Genomic DNA, 17,697 nt, shown 5'->3' with positions numbered 1-17,697 from the left:
CCCCTGCACATGCATGTGGGACCCCTCCCCGTGCTACCCCATCCCTTCAGACATCCATGAACGATCTCCCTACTGTTCACACATTTCCCAACTTCTAGTAGGCCCATTTTTTGCCCTCCTCAGGCTCCAAAGACTTCCCTGTAGCCTAGGAAGGATGAAAATACCTTCTTCGCTTCCCAGAGGCCCTCTGGAGGTCAGAAATGGACCATTTCTCAACTTCAGGTGGACCCAGTAGGCCCCTTTTTTGCCCTCCCCAGGCTCCAGGGACTTCCCTGGAGTCTGGAGAAGGCCAAAACAGCCTCCCCATCTCCCCCAGAGGCCATCTGGAGGTCAGAAATGGCCCATTTTGCAACTTCTGGTAAACCCAGTAGGCCTATTTTTTCGCCCTCCCCAGGCTCCAGAGGCTTCCCTGGAGCCTAGGAAAGGTGAAAACAGCTTCCTCCATTTCCCAGAGGTCCTTTGGAGGTCAGAAACGGACCATTTCTCAATTTCTTAGGGGACCCGGTAGGCCCATTTTTCGCCCTTTGCAGGCTCCGGAGTCTGGAGAAGGCCAAAACAGCCTCCCCATCTCCCCCAGAGGCCATCTGGAGGTCAGAAACGGCCCATTTCCTGACTTCCAGTAGATAGGCCCATTTTTCTCCCTACCCAGGCTCCAGAGGCTGAAGCCTCCTCCTTCCGAGGCCCTCTGGAGGCCAAAAACGCCATCCCAGAGCCTCCGCACCAGGGAAAATAAAAATAAAAATAAAAATAAAAATAAAAATAAAAATAAAAATAAAAATAAAAATAAAAATAAAAATAAAAATAAAAATAAAAATAAAAATAAAAATAAAAATAAAAATAAAAATAAAAATAAAAATAAAAATAAAAATAAAAATAAAAATAAAAATAAAAATAAAAATAAAAATAAAAATAAAAATAAAAATAAAAATAAAAATAAAAATAAAAATAAAAATAAAAATAAAAATAAAAATAAAAATAAAAATAAAAATAAAAATAATACCGTAATAATAATAATAATAATAATAATAATAATAATAATAATAATAATTTACTTGGAAAGCGCCCGACTGTTGATGAAATATGAAATCCAGCATAGTGATCTCGTTTGCTGTGTTGTATTGAAATAATAATAATAATAATAATAATAATAATAATAATAATAATAACAACAACAACAACAACAACAATAATAATAATAATATTTATTAGATTTATTTGCTGCCCCTCTACAAGGACTCAGGGCAGCTCACAGTAAATCAGTGGCTGGCACACACATGTGCGCTGGAGCTGAGCTAGGGCAACTCCTTGCGTGCTGGCAGACATGGCTCCATGTGCCACCTGTGGCATGGGGGCCATAGGTTCGCCATCACAAAAGTAGATAATATCATCACGTGATAGAAGGCAGGGAGACTGGAGCAAACATCTGGCATTGATGATGTTCCCTAGTTGACTCATGAAATGTCTGCAAGAAAACCACCACGCTGTGCGCATGACAGAGCGACATTTGGCTTTTGTGCATGCGCAGGAAGCAAAACCTGCAGGAAGACGTGTGGAGGCGCGAGATTTCAGTGGAAAAAAATTTGCTGAAAATCACCAAACTCTCATGCATGCGTGCATCCTCTGACAAGACTGCGCATGCGCAGGAGCCAAATCTCACTTTGATGCCCACGTCCACCCGCCGATCACCCAAAGGTGCATGAGCAGCTCCATTTCCGCTACTGGTGCGGCGTCCTATTCCCCTTCCTGTTCCGGTAGGAACCCGATACTGATGATGTATCCTAGTAAGGTCAATAAAACATCTACAAGCAAACCATCCGCCTGAGACCACCACGGACCCCATTGCTCAACCCTGAGCTGCAAATCTTCTATTCTATTGGTTCTTCTTTTCTTTTCTTATAATAAACTTTATTGATTTTTCATTAAAATGACAAAACTGACAAACATACATTTAACATAAAATTGGGGTTGCAATTTCCCCACTTATTCTAGAAGTCAAATTTCCATACAGAAAAAAAGAATACCTTATTCATACTTTAAATCAACTTATTACTTTAAATGAAAAGAAGAAATTTTGTTTAACCTTGTATAAAAAAAACCCCTTCATATATAAACTAAGTAGAACACAAAATTTAAGTCATAACCATACTTCTACGTTTCTCACTTAAGTTTTACTTTTACTTCTTCTTCTTATCTATCCATATATGTTTCGAAACTTCAGATCGTGCAGAATGCAGCTGTGAGAGCAATCATGGGCTTTCCCAAATATGCCCATGTTACACCAACACTCCGCAGTCTGCATTGGTTGCCGATCAGTTTCCGGTTACAATTCAAAGTGTTGGTTATGACCTATAAAGCCCTTCATGGCACCGGACCAGATTATCTCAGGGACTGCCTTCTGCTGCACGAATCCCAGCGACCAGTTAGATCCCACAGAGTGGATCTTCTCCAGATCCCATCAACTAAAGAATGTCGCTTGGCGGGACCCAGGGGAAGAGCCTTCTCTGTGGCGGCCCTGGCCCTCTGGAACCAACTCCCCCCAAAGATTAGAATTGCCCCCACCCTCCTTGCCTTTCGTAAGCTACTTAAAACCCACCTCTGCCGTCAGACATGGGGGAATTGAGATCCTCTTTCCCCCCTAGGCCTTTACAATTCTATGCATGGTATGTTTGTATGTATGTTTGGTTTAAAAAAAAAAAAATATTAATGGGCTTTTAATTATTTCTAACATCAGACTACTATTGTACACTGTTTTATTGTTGCTGTTAGCCGCCCCGAGTCTCCGGAGAGAGGGCGGCATACAAATCCAATAAATAAATAGATAGATAGATAGATAGATAGATAGATAGATAGATAGATAGATAGATAGATAGATAGATAGACAGACAGACAGACAGACAGACAGACAGACAGACAGACAGACAGACAGACAGACAGACAGACAGACAGACAGACAGACAGACAGACAGACAGACAGACAAACACTTTATTCCAAATCGCATAAAATTCTGATTCCTCTTGGTCTTTTAACTGTCTTGTCATCCTATCCATTTCAGCGCAATCTAATATTTTCTTAATAACCTCTTCCTCTTTGGGAATACTTTCCCCTTTCCAATTTTGCGCATATACTATCCTGGCCGCTGTCAAAATATGAATGACTAAATGTAGAATTTCTTTTTTATATTTCTGTTTGGTTATACCCAATAAGTAAAATTCTGGGTTTTTTTCTATTTCTTGCATTACTATTTCTTTTATTATTCTTTCTATCATTTTCCAATAAAGCTTAACTTTACTACACATCCACCATTGATGATAATAGGAACCTATTTCTTTCTTTCTTCTGTTCTTTCCTTCCCTTCTCCCCCCTCACCCAACCCCCCCACCCACCCCACCCACCCCCAGGAACAAGACAATCTGAACGACGCTGAGGAACGCTGCGACCAGCTGATCAAGAACAAGATCCAGCTGGAGGCCAAAGTGAAAGAGATGACCGAGCGGATCGAAGACGAAGAGGAGATGAACGCCGAACTGACCGCCAAGAAGCGGAAGCTGGAAGACGAATGTTCGGAGCTCAAGAAGGATATCGATGACCTGGAGTTGACCTTGGCCAAGGTGGAGAAGGAGAAGCACGCCACCGAGAACAAGGTGCGTTGAAAACACAGGTAGTCCTCAACTTACGACCGTCTGTAACTGAGTTCCAAATTTCCCTTCGTTGCTTTAAGCCAGAGCGTGGTTGAGTTTTGCCCCACTTTACGATGTTTCTGTCGCATTTTTTAAAATAAATCACAATCCATCATTAAATGAGAAATATGGTTGTTAAGTGAATCTGCAAAAGAAGGATCACTTGACCGTTCAAAATCATCGTAAATATGAGTCAGCCGCCAAGCGTCTAGGTTTTGATCATCTGACCACCAGGGCCCTGCTACCAGTGTAAGCGACACGGTCACAATTAGTATTTTTGTCATAACTTGGAACGGTCATTAAATGAACTTTGGTCATTTAATGAGCCGGTAGCCAAATGTCTTAATTTTCTTCACATGGCCGAGAGGATGTTGCTACCATAAGTAGGAAACACTGTCGCAATTTTGCTTTTTAATCCTCCCAACCTGGAACGAACATTAAAAGATTAAACATTAAAAGAGCCGGGGTGGCGCAGCAGGTAGAGTGCTGTACTGCAGGCCACTGAAGCCGACTGTAGATCTGTAGGTTAGCGGTTCAAATCTCATCACCGGCTCAAGGTTGACTCAGCCTTCCATCCTTCTGAGGTGGGTAAAATGAGGACCCGGATTGTGGGGGCAATATGCTGGCTCTGTTAAAAAGTGCTACTGCTAACATGTTGTAAGCCACCCTGAGTCTAAGGAGAAGGGCGGCGTAAAAATCAAATAAATAAATAAATAGATAGATAGATAGATAGATAGATAGATAGATAGATAGATAGATAGATAGATAGATAGATAAATAAATAAAACAAACAAACAAACAAACAAACAAACAAATGTTGTGAATGCTCCAATACTGAAGTTTTTAAGAAGAGATTGGATAACCATTTGTCTTACATGATATAGGGCTGTAATGGCGAACCAGGGGCACATGTGCTACAGGTGGCGCACGCAGCCCTTTCTGCAGGCACACGGGTGGCCCGTTTATGGTCTCAGGAGGCTGCAGGGAGGCCCAAAATGGGGCAGAGGGGTCGTGTGTGTATGTGTAGGGGTGGGGAAAGCATAGGGGACCACACAAATGTTCCAGGGTGGAGGAGCATGTACACATGCGCTGGGGACCAGGGGAGCACGCGTGGGTAGCTTGCATGCATTGAATTATGGGTCCCGGCACATGATTTAAAAAAAATTGGCCATCACTGATATAAGTTTCCCTGCCTGAGCAGGGGGTTGGACTAGAAGACCTCCAAAGTCCCTTTCCATTTCATCAGTCATTCTATGCAACTAAAACTGTCGTAAGTCAACGTCTGCCTGTATGAACCGGTTCCTGAAGATCATACATGGGGCTACCTTTGAAGAGTGTTCGGAAACTTCAGATCGTGCAGAATGCAGCTGCGAGAGCAATCATGGGCTTCCCCAAATATGCCCATGTTACACCAACACTCCACAGTCTGCATTGGTTGCTGATCAGTTTCCGGTCACAATTCAGAGTGTTGGTTATGACCTATAAAGCCCTTCATGGCACCGGACCAGAATATCTCAGGGACCGCCTTCTACCGCACGAATCCCAGTGACCGGTTAGGTCCCACAGAGTTGGCCTTCTCTGGGTCCCGTCGACGAAACAATGTCGTCTGGCGGGATAAGGGAAGAGCCTTCTCTGTGGTGGCCCCGGCCCTCTGGAATCAACTCCCCCCGGAGATTAGGACCGCCCCCACCCTCCTCGCCTTTTGCAAACTCCTTAAAACCCACCTCTGCCGTCAGGCATGGGGGAATTGATTCCCCCGAGCCGTTCCCGCTTCGTGTATGGTTCTTGTCTGGGATGTATGACTGTTTTTATATTAAGGGTTTTAAATTGCTTTTTAACTATTGGATTTGTACTGTGTTTTTTGCTGTGAGCTGCTCCGAGTCTCCGGAGAGGGGCGGCATACAAATCTAATAAATAGATAGATAGATAGATAGATAGATAGATAGATAGATAGATAGATAGATAGATAGATAGATAGATAGATAAGATAGACAGATAGACAGATAGACAGATAGACAGATAGACAGATAGACAGATAAATTAAATTAAATTAAATTAAATTAAATTATAAAATAAAATAAAATAAAATAAAATAAAATAAAATAAAATAAAATAAAATAAAATAAAATAAAATAAAATAAAATAAAATAAAATAAAATAAAATAAAATAAAATAAAATAAAATAAAATAAAATAAAATAAAATAAAATAAAATAAAATAAAATAAAATAAAATAAAATAAAATAAAATAAAATAAAATAAAATAAAATAAAATAAAATAAAATAAAATAAAATAAAATAAAATAAAATAAAATAAAATAAAATAAAATAAAATAAAATAAAATAAAATAAAATAAAATAAAATAAAATAAAATAAAATAAAATAAAATAAAATAAAATAAAATAAAATAAAATAAAATAAAATAATTTTAATCCCGTGACTAAGAGGACGGTTGCAACAGAGTTTCGCATTGGTCGGTCCCCATCATAGCTTTGAACTCATCCCTTAATAGAATGACCATAAGCCAAGCATTCATTTGTATGGTAACAGTCCCTTCGGATTGGTGCTCTTTTCAGGTGAAAAACCTCACCGAAGAAATGGCTGGCCTGGATGAGATCATCGCCAAACTAACCAAGGAGAAGAAAACCCTCCAAGAGGCCCACCAACAAGCGTTAGACGACTTCCAGGTCGAAGAAGACAAAGTCAACAGCCTGAGCAAAGCCAAGATGAAGCTGGAACAGCAAGTGGACGATGTGAGTGGATCAGGCAGGGGTTGCTGCTACTGCTACTACCGGTGTGCTGTGCGCGCAGCTTTGAGTCTCTGGCATGTGTGCGCGTGCATGTCCCAGCGAGATTTTGCTTCTGTGCACGCATAAGAAGCAAAATTTTGTGAAGGGACGTGCACTTGGGAGATTTCAGTGGTTTTTATGCTTCCTCGCAAAAAAAATCACCAAAATCTAACGCAAGCGCGCATCCCTTGAGATACATGCATGCGCAAAGACCCAAAGGTGTGCGCACAGCTCCATTTGTACTGGTAGGAGCCCAATACAGCAGTGGACTGAGGTGGGAGGTGGTCTGTCCGGGAGTGGGCTGCTGGGGGTTCTCGGGGATTCGGGAGAACCTGGGGATGGGTTCCACTTGCTTTCGCTACTGGTGCACATTGCAATGTTTCCACTCGTTCCACTCATGCAATTTTACTTCTGCACATGCTCAGAAGGTGGGTCCAGCCCAAAATACACCTCTCTCTTTTCTCCCTTTCTTCTTTCCCTTCTTTGCTCTTTCCCTCCTTTCCTCCTCCCTCCCTCCTTCCTTCTTTTTATTTCTTTACTTCCCTCCCTTCCTTTTCTTCTTTCCCTTCTTTGCTCTTTCCCTCCTTTCCTCCTCCCTCCCTCCTTCCTTCTTTTTATTTCTTTTCTTCCCTCCCTTCCTTTCCTCCTATCTTCCTTTCATCCTTTCCTTCTTTGCTCCTTTCCTACTCACTTCCTTCTTTCTTTCCTTATCTCCCTCCCTCCTTTCTTCCTTCCCTTCTTTGCTCCTTCCCTGTTACTTACTTACTTCTCTCTTTCTTTCCTTTCCTCCTGTCTCCCTTTCTTCCTTCCCTTCTTTGCTCCTTCCCTCCTTGCTTACTTTATTTCCTTTACTCCCTCCTTTCTCCCTTTCTCCCTTCCCTTCTTTGCTCCTTCTCTCCTTCCTTCCTTCCACTCTGTCTCTCTCTCTCTCCTCTTCTCCTCCCCTCTTGCCATCAACAGCTAGAAGGTTCGCTAGAACAGGAGAGGAAAATCCGGATGGATCTGGAACGGTCCAAAAGGAAAATTGAAGGAGACCTAAAGCTGGCCCAAGAGAACATCATGGACTTGGAGAATGACAAGCAGCAGCTGGAAGAGAAAATTAAAAAGTAAGGGAAGAGCCAGCTCTGTGCTTTTGGGTTTAGGGGTCTCAGGGGGTCACCCCACAAAAATGACCAAGTTCAAGAGTTTTCCTATTTGTCTCCAAAATAAGGACGGAAATAAAACTGGTTTCATTATCCCTTCACATCTGAATTTGTGTGTTGTGTCATCCACACAACTGACTGGGAAGGAATTACCATATTTTCCAGAGTATAAAATGCACCTATCCACTCCTAAAAAAGGCTGAAAATTTGGGTGCTTATTATACTCCAGCCATAACAAGGTGCTAACAATCTTCCTGGCTTGCAGGATTTTTTCATTGGTACTCCAAAAAAATTTTTTTTTCCAACCCTAAATCTTTGCAGGCTTTTTTTTTTTCATTGCTACTGCCTCCAAAAAAGGTTTTTTCCAATCCTAGGTCTTTGCAGGCTTGTTTTCATTGCTACGCCCTCTGAAAAAGGTTTGTTCAGCCCTAACAAGGTGCTAACATTCTTCCTGGCTTGTAGGATTTTTTCATTTGCTACTTTACTCCCAAGTTTTTTTCCAGAATTAAGTCTTTGCAGGCCGGTTTTCATTGCTATTCCCTCCGAAAAAGGTTTTTTCAGCCCTAACAACATGCTAACATCCTTCCTGGCTTGTAGGATTTTATCATTTGCTACTCCAAAAAGGTTTTTTCCCAATCCCAGGTCTTTGCAGGCTTGTTTTCATTGCTATGCCCTCTGAAAAAAGGTTTTTTCATCCCTAACAACATGCTAACATTCTTCCTGGCTTGTAGGATTTTATCATTTGCTACTCTTAAGTTTTTTCCCCCAGACTTAAGTCTTTGCAGGCTGGTTTTCATTGCTATTCTGTCTAAAAATATTTTTTTCAGTCCTAACAAGATGCTAATGATCCTCCTGGCTTGCAAGATTTTTTCATTTGCTACTCCCAAGCTTTTTTTCCAGACGTAAGTCTTTGCAGGCTGGTTTTCATTGCTATTCCCTCCAAAAAAGGTTTTTTCAGCTCTAACAAGGTGCTAACATTCTTCCTGGCTTGTAGGATTTTTTTTCATTGCTACTCCCAAGATTTTTTCCAGCCCTAAGTCTTTGCAGGATTGTTTTCATTGCTATTCCCTCTAAAAATATTTTTTCAGTCCTAACAAGATGCTAACGATCCTCCTGGCTTGCAAGATTTTTTCATTTGCTACTCCCAAGTTTTTTTCCAGACTTAAGTCTTTGCAGGCTGGTTTTCATTGATATTCCCTCCATAAAAGGTTTTTTTTCCAGCCCTAACCAGGGGATAAAATAATGTCCTGAAGCTGATCTGACTAAGAACACTAGCCAGGTGAATACTTGGTAGGTAGATTCCCCCGCCCCCTATTTTCCTGCCCCCAAACTAAGGCGCGCTTTGAAAAATACAGTAGCTTCCTTCTCCAACCTTCCCCAAGATTCATTGTTCCTGGAATCCAGAAACCCCAGAAATTTCTGGGGGAAATACAGAACAAAAGTAGTCCTTGACTTACAACCATCATTAAGTGGTTGATCATTGAGGCATCATGAGACTGTGCCTGATCTTGTTGTGGTTGTGGTTTTTTTCCCCCTACACATTTTTATTAGCTTATCAAAATATAAAATACAAAGTTTTGTAAAATTTTGAAAAGTAATAGAAAACTGCGGGGTTGCCTGGTTGTTAAGTGAATCGGGCTTCCCCATTGATCTTGCTGATCATCTCAGAAGGTCACAAAAAGAGGACCACCTGATCTACACACACCCGGTGTTCTGTCAGGCTCTCTGATAGGAGCCTCCTGAAAATTCAAGGGTACAAATTTCAGACACACACTCGTTTGAAAATTCAAAACAATGTTCTTTATCACAAAATTCAAAATAAACAAAGCACTCTTTTTGTACTGCAAAGAGCACTCTTCCCAAAACAACCCAGTAGTCTGTACAATGTCCCTTAAGCAGTCATTAAGTACTTAGCCAGCAGCTGTGGAAAAACTTCACACCCCTTCTTCTTCCAACGAAGTGAGACACACACACACACACACACACACATGTTGCTCTGCTTTGGTTTCAAAGGCGTGAAAAAGCAACAAAGTCCAGCACACAAGATTCCTGACAATACTGCAACAGATATTCTTCCACAACGGCCAAACTCACATGCTGCTATTTATAGCAGCAACCCTAATTACTGGAGCCCCGCCCAAACACAGGTGGCCTCCCTTATTTCCTGTAATATGTTCTTACTTGGTCTCTTCTGCGCATAATTCTGCACTTCGTGGGTACAAAATATCATCATCTGAAGCTATAGAAGATAAGGGAGATTGACTGCCTGGGCTGTGTGCCAAGCCCTCCTCTGCCGAGTCACTCCCACCTTCTTCTTCGTCCGAGGAAACTAAACTCTGAACTGATTCTGTCGGCAATAACACAAGCCTGTGACATGTTGAATTTTCCCCTGCATCCACCTCCCCATTCCCTGGGGCAGGAGCTGGGCCAGAGCCAACCACAACACCTGGGATGCGTCGTAAATATGAATCCGTGGGTAAAGTGACTGAATTTTGATCGCAAGCGAGACCACGGGGATGTAAGTCTGAGAAGCAATTCCAAAACCATTTACCTTAGTACCTTTGAACAGTCACTAAGCAAACTGTTGTAAGTCAAGGACTATCTGTATTTTATGGACCAGGTTTTTAACTCCCCAATGAATTCTCTTTGGCAGGAAAGAGTTTGATATCAACCAACAGAACAGCAAGATTGAAGACGAACAAGCCCTGGCTTCCCAGATGCAGAAGAAACTAAAGGAGCTCCAGGTAGGAAAACCCTTCTTTGATGCTCGAGCCAGGAAAAAAAGAGAGAAATTTCCCAAAATTTTGGACGGTCAGTCTGTTTTTGCCCCCTTTCTACATCACTGGAAGCAAAGTTTGTTTCTTTATTCAGAAAATTTATATTGCCACTTATTCATCTACAGCGACTCGAGGTGGCTTACAGGAATATAAAAACACCACATTATCCTCTTTTAATGACCCCATAGAAAAAGCATTTAGACTTATATACTGCTTTGGAGTGCTTTTGCAAATCTCTCTTAAGTGGTTTACAGAATCAGTATATTACCCCTAACAATCCGGGTCTAAAACTACGGCGCCTAAAACACGATTTGAGTATTGCCCACAAGATCATATGCTGCAACGTCCTACCGGTCAATGACTACTTCAGCTTCAACCGCAATAACACAAGAGCACGCAACAGATTCAAACTTAATACGAACTGCTCCAAACTTGACTGTAAAAAATATGATTTCAACAATCGAGTTATCGAAGCGTGGAACTCATTACCGGACTCAATTGTGTCAACCCCTAACCCCCAACATTTCTCCCTTAGACTCTCCACGATTGACCTCTCCAGGTTCCTAAGAGGCCAGTAAGGGGCATACATAAGTGCACTGGTGTGCCTTTCGTCCCCTGTCCAATTGTCTTTCCTTTCTTTCACCTATCTTATATATTCTCTTTTTTTCATATATCCTCTCCTCTAAGTTCACTTTCACCCTCTTTTATATTATCACATGTCTATCTTTCTTCCTATGTATTTGTGTATTGGATAAATAAATAAATAAATGAATGAATGAATGAATGAATGAATGAATGAATAAATGAATAAATAAATAATCTAATGATTCATCTTTTTTCCCACCGTTCAGGCACGAATTGAGGAGCTGGAAGAGGAGATGGAGGCAGAGCGCGCGGCCCGCGCCAAGGTGGAAAAACAGCGCTCGGACCTCTCGCGAGAACTGGAGGAGATCAGCGAGCGTCTGGAAGAGGCCGGCGGGGCCAACTCAGTGCAGATCGAGCTGAACAAGAAGCGGGAGGCCGAGTCCCAGAAGATGCGGCGTGATCTGGAAGAGGCCACGCTGCAGCACGAGGCCACGGCGGCCGCCTTGCGCAAGAAGCACGCGGATTCGGTGGCCGAGCTGGCTGAGCAGATCGACAACCTGCAGCGGGTCAAGCAGAAGCTGGAGAAGGAGAAGAGCGAGCTGAAGCTAGAGCTGGACGATGTGGCCTCCAACATGGAGCAGATTCTGAAGGCCAAGGTGTTGTGTCTGTGGAGGGGAGGCAGGGGGGGCAAGAGGCGGGACAGTGTCGAACACTGTTCCACCGGCAGAAATGGAGTTGCATGTGCAGCTCCATCATCATCGACCATACACACGCCGTGCACATTGTTGTGCATGCGAGATTTGGCTTTTGCATGTGCACATGAACCCCACCGCCACCGGAGCGTTCCAGTAGGCCGTGAATGGCTGACCTTTACTGAGAGGAGGGTGGCCAAAAACCAGCCAAACAATGCCATGGATAACACAAGCTCACTTTTAGGTAGATAGTTGCTTCAGAGTATAATGGTGGGCGCTGGGAGGAAAATCTGGGGTTCCTGGTGATCTCTGAACTGGGTTGTTTTCTTGCAAATATTTCAAGACCCAACTAGGAAACATTACCACTGGCTGCCAATCAGTTTCCGGTCACAATGCAAAGTGTTGGTAATGAGCTATAAAGCCCTACATGGCATCGGACCAGAATATCTGGAGGTTGTTGGGGTTTGGATGGGTGTCAACAAGCTCAAACTCAATCCAGACAAGACGGAATGGCTGTGGGTTTTGCCTCCCAAGGACAATTCCATCTGTCCGTTCATTACCCTGGGGGGGGGGAATTATTGACCCCCCTCAGAGAGGTTTTGCAACTTGGGCATCCTCCTCGATCCACAGCTAACATTGGAACATCATCTTTCGGCTGTGGCGAGGGGGCCGTTTGCCCAGGTTTGCCTGGTGCACCAGTTGCGGCCCTACTTGGACAGGGAGTCATTGCTCACAGTCACTCATGCCCTCATCACCTCGAGGTTCGATTACTGCAACACTCTCTACATGGGGCTACCTTTGAAAAGTGTTCGGAAACTTCAGATCGTGCAGAATGCGGCCGTGAGAGCTATCGTGGGGCTTCCCAGATTCGCCCACATTTCTACAACACTCCTTGGTCTGCACTGGCTGCCGATCAGTTTCCGATCACAATTCAAAGTGTTGCTAATGACTTTTAAAGCCCTACATGGCATTGGACCAGGATACCTCCGAAACCGCCTTCTACCACACAAATTCCAGCGGCTGATAAGGTCCCACAGAGTTGGCCTTCTCCGGGTCCCATCGACCAAACAATGTCCTTTGGCGGGCCCCAGGGGAAGAGCCTTCTCTGTGGCGGCCCCAGGCCTCTGGAACCAACTCCCCCCAGAGATTAGAATGGCCCCCACCCTCCTTGTTTTTCGCAAGTTACTCAAGACCCACCTGTATCGCCAGGTATGAAGATGCTTTCAACGCCTGGGTCTTTTCAAGTTAATCAACCACGTGGTTTCATTGGAAAACACGCTCAAGCTTCTGCCAGGCTTTATTCCAGTTTAATTCTTCTATTTCTTGGCAGGCAAATTTGGAGAAGATGTGCCGTACCCTCGAGGACCAATCGACAGATAACCGCGCCAAGTTGGAGGAGACGCAGCGAACCCTCAATGACACCAACACCCAGCGGGCGAAACTGCTCACTGAAAACGGTACCGGCAAGGGGTGAAATGTGAAAAAGAATTCCCTATCGGTTCTGTGGGTGTGGCTTATTTTGTGGGTGTGGCTTGAGGGCAGATGGGCATGGCATCAGGTGCATGTGGTTTGGTGGTCAGGTGAGCGGGGCCTTGTAAAATGTGGTGAAATTCACTTAACAATGCTTTTGCTTAGCAACCAAAAATGTGGTCATAAGTTTTTCTTTTTTCACTTTCTTTTTTCTTTTTTCACTTTCTCTTTTCTTTCTTCCTTTTCTTTCCCCTCCTTTATTTCCTTCCTTCCTTCCTTCCTTCCTTGATTCCAAATAGTATCCAAAACTAAATCAAAGTATTCCTCAAAGTTCCAATTTATTAACAGAGCTATATTGGTACATCTGGGAGAAACCCGAATCTGAAGTCCAGGGGTTTCTCCACCCAGTTGAAAGTTCAAGCCACACCCCCAAGTCCATCTCATTGACCAATCTTCATCTGCCAACTTGGCAGGAACTCACATCTCCTTGCATGTAGGTGCTTGAAGATTTATCTATGCCTATTGGGTCTCCTAAATAGTGCAAATGAGGTGAGGAACCTTCTTGGAACTACTGAAGGGATCATGTTGTTGTTATTGTGACTGGTCCATGACTGGCTCAGCTGATCATGGATTTCGAGAACCAGGCGACGGATGCGTATTGGTTTCCTAGGCCAATGTTCTTGTCACCTGAGTCTGAGAGTGAGGGAGAGTTAGAGACTGAGGATCAAGTAAAGTCTCCAGAGAGGGGCGGCATACAAATCTAATAGATAGATAGATAGATAGATAGATAGATAGATAGATAGATAGATAGATAGATAGATAGATAGATAAACAAACAAATAATAAAGGAAGGAAGGAAGGAAGGAAGGAAGGAAGGAAGGAAGGAAGGAAGGAAGGAAGGAAGACTGTATCATCCCCAGTTAGAATATGGACTGTGTCAGAGGAGAAAGATGAATTAGAAGACGAGCTGATGTTAGATGCCAGAGTCAGAAGATCTATGTCTAGGCAAGAATATCTGAAAAGAATAGGGTCTTGGCATTCATAGCTCTAGGGAACACTTGGCCACACCTTGTCATTATATAAGAGACAGTCTGGGAATAAGTGAGCATGGTGAACAAGGTTCATAAAAATTATGGTTCTGTGGGAGCTCTGGAGTTCAAGGAACACTTTTCTTGCAGATCACTCTAACCCATGTAAACTCATCGTCATGTAGTCTCATCATCTGAAAAAGACCACAGTATGTCTATTTGACGGACAGAATCAATTCAAAGGAATTCCCCTAATTGAGCTTTGGCTTTCTGTTCTTATCTTCAAGGCAATTAAGCTGGGAATATTGCCAGCATGGACTAAATTAGATTTCGAACTATTTAACCATTTTTTTGCCTGAATGTTTTGTAAGCAATATACCTTTTAAGTATTATTCCGTGAGGGTATGGACTTTTTATTCTGACCGATGGGTGGTATGGACAGAACAGTTGTAAACATTTATAGCCCATTTGCACTACTCAAGAGACCCTGAGGGCACAGATAAACTTCCAAAGGGCCGCAACGACGACTAGCAACAAGATGACTGCAATGAATCTAAATCCTTCCGTTCTCCAGCATTCTGTCAGCACTGAAGAAGCTTCTTGGATGAGAAGCAAAAGCTCTTCAAGGAGAAAACAAAAGATAGTCCATTTGCCTCTTTGGGTCTCCGCCTTGTTTTTCTACACCTCTTTATGAGGTCTGTTTGTTTGTTAGAGTTGAAAGGGACCATGAAGGCCATCAAGTTCAACCCCCCGCCCAAGCAGGAACCCTATAGCACACCAGTCAAGTGGCAGTTCAATCTTCTCTTTAAAATGTCCAGAGTGTTGGAGTTCACAACGTCCGCTGATAGGTTGTTCCATTGGTTGATCGCTCTGACCGTCAGGAAGTTCCTCCTTATCTCCATGTTGAATCTCTCCTTGGTCAGCTTCCAGCCGTTGTTCCTCGTCCGGCCCTCTGGTGCCCTGAAGAATAAAGTGATCCCCTCCTCTCTGTGACATCCCCCCGTATACTTGTAGACTGCTATCATGTCCGCTCTGGCCCTCCTTTTCCTAGGCTATCCATGCCCAGTTCCCTCAGTCTCTCTTCGTAAGTCTTGGTTTCCAATCCCTTAATCATCTTGGTTGCTCTTTTTTGCACCTTCTCCAGAGTTTCAATGTCTCTTTTGAACTGTGGTGACTAGAACTGTATACAGTACTCCAGGTGTGGTCGGACCAGGGCGTAGTAGAGTGGTACACCCAGAAGAAGCTACTATCGGGTGTAGTTTCTGGAACTCAACTTCCCTCCTCTCCCGCCCGCAGGGGAACTCTCCCGACAGCTCGAAGAGAAAGAGGCCCTCGTTTCCCAGCTGACTCGCGGGAAACAATCCTACACGCAACAAATGGAGGACCTCAAGAGACAGCTGGAAGAGGAGACCAAGGTGAAGAAAAGTCACCTGGGAACAGCAGTGGGTTGCTACCGGAACGGTAGAGGTTGGCACACTGATAGTGAACACTGCGCTGTACATGCAGCTTCCGTTATCTTACATGCGCGTCCCAGCGTATTTCTGCTTTGAGTGCATGCACAGAAGCAAAATCCAGTGAGGGGACGCATGCGCACGTGAGATTTTTGTGATTTTTTTTTTGCTTATGTGCATGCGCAGAAGCAAAAAAATCACCAAAATCTCTCTTGCATGCACGTCCCCTCACAAGAATTCAACACATTTTTGCTTCCTTCGTATGCACAGAAGCAAAATCATATTTCTGGGGCGCATGCCATGCAAGAGAATTGAAACTGTGCGCACAGCACACTAGTAGCAGTGGTAATGGGACTCCCCCCCTGCTTGGGAATTGTGGATCTTGGGTTTTGGGGGAGAGGGAGACAGGAGGTGTGATGGACACCCACCAAATTCACACTGGACTTCCCCCTTTGACATAGGCCAAAAACGCTCTAGCGCACGCTCTTCAGTCCTCCCGCCACGACTGCGACCTTCTGAGGGAACAATATGAGGAGGAGATGGAAGCCAAAGCGGAGCTCCAGCGGGTCCTCTCCAAGGCCAACTCGGAGGTGGCCCAGTGGAGAACCAAGTATGAAACGGATGCCATCCAGAGGACGGAGGAGCTGGAGGAGGCCAAGTAAGTGAGGGAGGTGGATTCCAGAGGTCGCATCTTGACCATCAGGATGGACCAGGTAGCTCGCCGTCAACAAACATTGGCTTTTGATGTGGTGTTCATGCTTGACGATACCATTCCAGCTTGGGTGGGTTCCAGTAGCAGATTCCTACCGGAACGGATGATGACACCACATTGGTAGTAAAACTGGGGGCTGCGCATAGAGCTTTGGGTCTCATGTGTGTGTGTGTGTGCATGCATCCCAGAAAGATTTTGCTTCTGCGAATACATGGCATTGGACCAGAGTACCTCCGGAACCGCCTGCTACCGCACGAATCCCAGCAACCGATAAGGTCCCACAGAGTTGGCCTTCTCTGGGTCCCATTCTACTAAACAATGTCATTTGGCGGGCCCCAGGGGAAGAGCCTTCTCTGTGGCAGCCCCGGCCCTCTGGAATCAACTCTCCCCAGAGATTAGAACTGCCCCCACCCTCCTTGTCTTTCGTAAATTACTCAAAGCCCATCTATACCACCAGGCATGGGGGAGTTGAGACACCTTTCCCCCAGGCTTTTTAATATTTATATTTGGATATGTATGTGTTGTTTGCTTTTTAAATATGATAGGGTTTTATGTGCTTTTTAATATTAGATTTGTTTTCGCTAGAATATTGTTTTTATTGTTGTTGTGAGCCGCCCCGAGTCTTCGGAGAGGGGTGGCATACAAATCTAATGAATTGAATTGAATTGAATTGAATACGCAGGAAGCAACACTTCATGAGGGGATGTGCTTGCGCGCAAGATTTTAGCAATTGCACAGAAGCAAAAAAAAACCCCTGCTGAAATTCCTCACACACGTGCGTCCCGTTATGAGATTTTGCTTCCTGTGCATGTGCAGAAGCAGAATCTCACTGGGGTATGTGCATGCACACCAGAGACCCAAAGCTATGCGCACAGTGCATCGGTAGCGGCAGTAGTGGCAACCCCCGCTTGGTGGGTTCCACTTATCTTTCCCACCGGTTTGCATCGCGACATTTCATGCGCGTGCCACTTCATCCGAATTCACTTCCGCGCATGCGCAGAGGGTCGCTTCAGCCCGAAACAAAGCTGAGGAGGTTGCTCAGCTGTGTTTCGGACAATGAAATAAAGGGGGGTATTAACCCGGAGGCTGGCGGGAGGGCTTTTTCCCAAAAGAGCCGGGTGGCGCAGCAGGTAGAGTGTTGTACTGCAGGCCACTGAAGCTGACTGTAGATCTGCAGGTCAGCGGTTCAAATCTCATCCCCGGCTCAAGGTGGACTCAGCCTTCCATCCTTCCGAGGTGCGTAAAATGAGGACCTGTATTGTGGGGGCACTAGGCTGGCAGTGTTAAAAAGTGCTATTGCTAACATGTTGTAAGCCACCCTGAGTCTAAGGAGAAGGGCGGCATAAAACTTGAATGGATGAATGAATGAATGA

General features: G+C 44.1%; 1 protein-coding gene across 1 annotated transcript in view; it reads left to right on the top strand.

Moving 5' to 3' along the window:
- LOC139175781 (myosin-6-like) overlaps window positions 1-17,697 on the top strand; it is a 79,234-nt gene that overhangs the window by 38,293 nt on the left and 23,244 nt on the right. Inside the window, exons 22-29 of the mRNA XM_070767064.1 lie at window positions 3,400-3,642; window positions 6,255-6,431; window positions 7,428-7,573; window positions 10,263-10,353; window positions 11,238-11,627; window positions 12,994-13,120; window positions 15,458-15,576; window positions 16,074-16,270. Coding sequence (XP_070623165.1) covers window positions 3,400-3,642; window positions 6,255-6,431; window positions 7,428-7,573; window positions 10,263-10,353; window positions 11,238-11,627; window positions 12,994-13,120; window positions 15,458-15,576; window positions 16,074-16,270 — 1,490 coding nt within the window. The remainder of the gene's footprint in view (window positions 1-3,399; window positions 3,643-6,254; window positions 6,432-7,427; window positions 7,574-10,262; window positions 10,354-11,237; window positions 11,628-12,993; window positions 13,121-15,457; window positions 15,577-16,073; window positions 16,271-17,697) is intronic.

This window comes from Erythrolamprus reginae, chromosome Z, assembly GCF_031021105.1.
Source record: "Erythrolamprus reginae isolate rEryReg1 chromosome Z, rEryReg1.hap1, whole genome shotgun sequence".
Taxonomy (NCBI): domain Eukaryota; kingdom Metazoa; phylum Chordata; class Lepidosauria; order Squamata; family Dipsadidae; genus Erythrolamprus; species Erythrolamprus reginae.
This window is presented reverse-complemented; position numbering and strand designations above follow the sequence as displayed.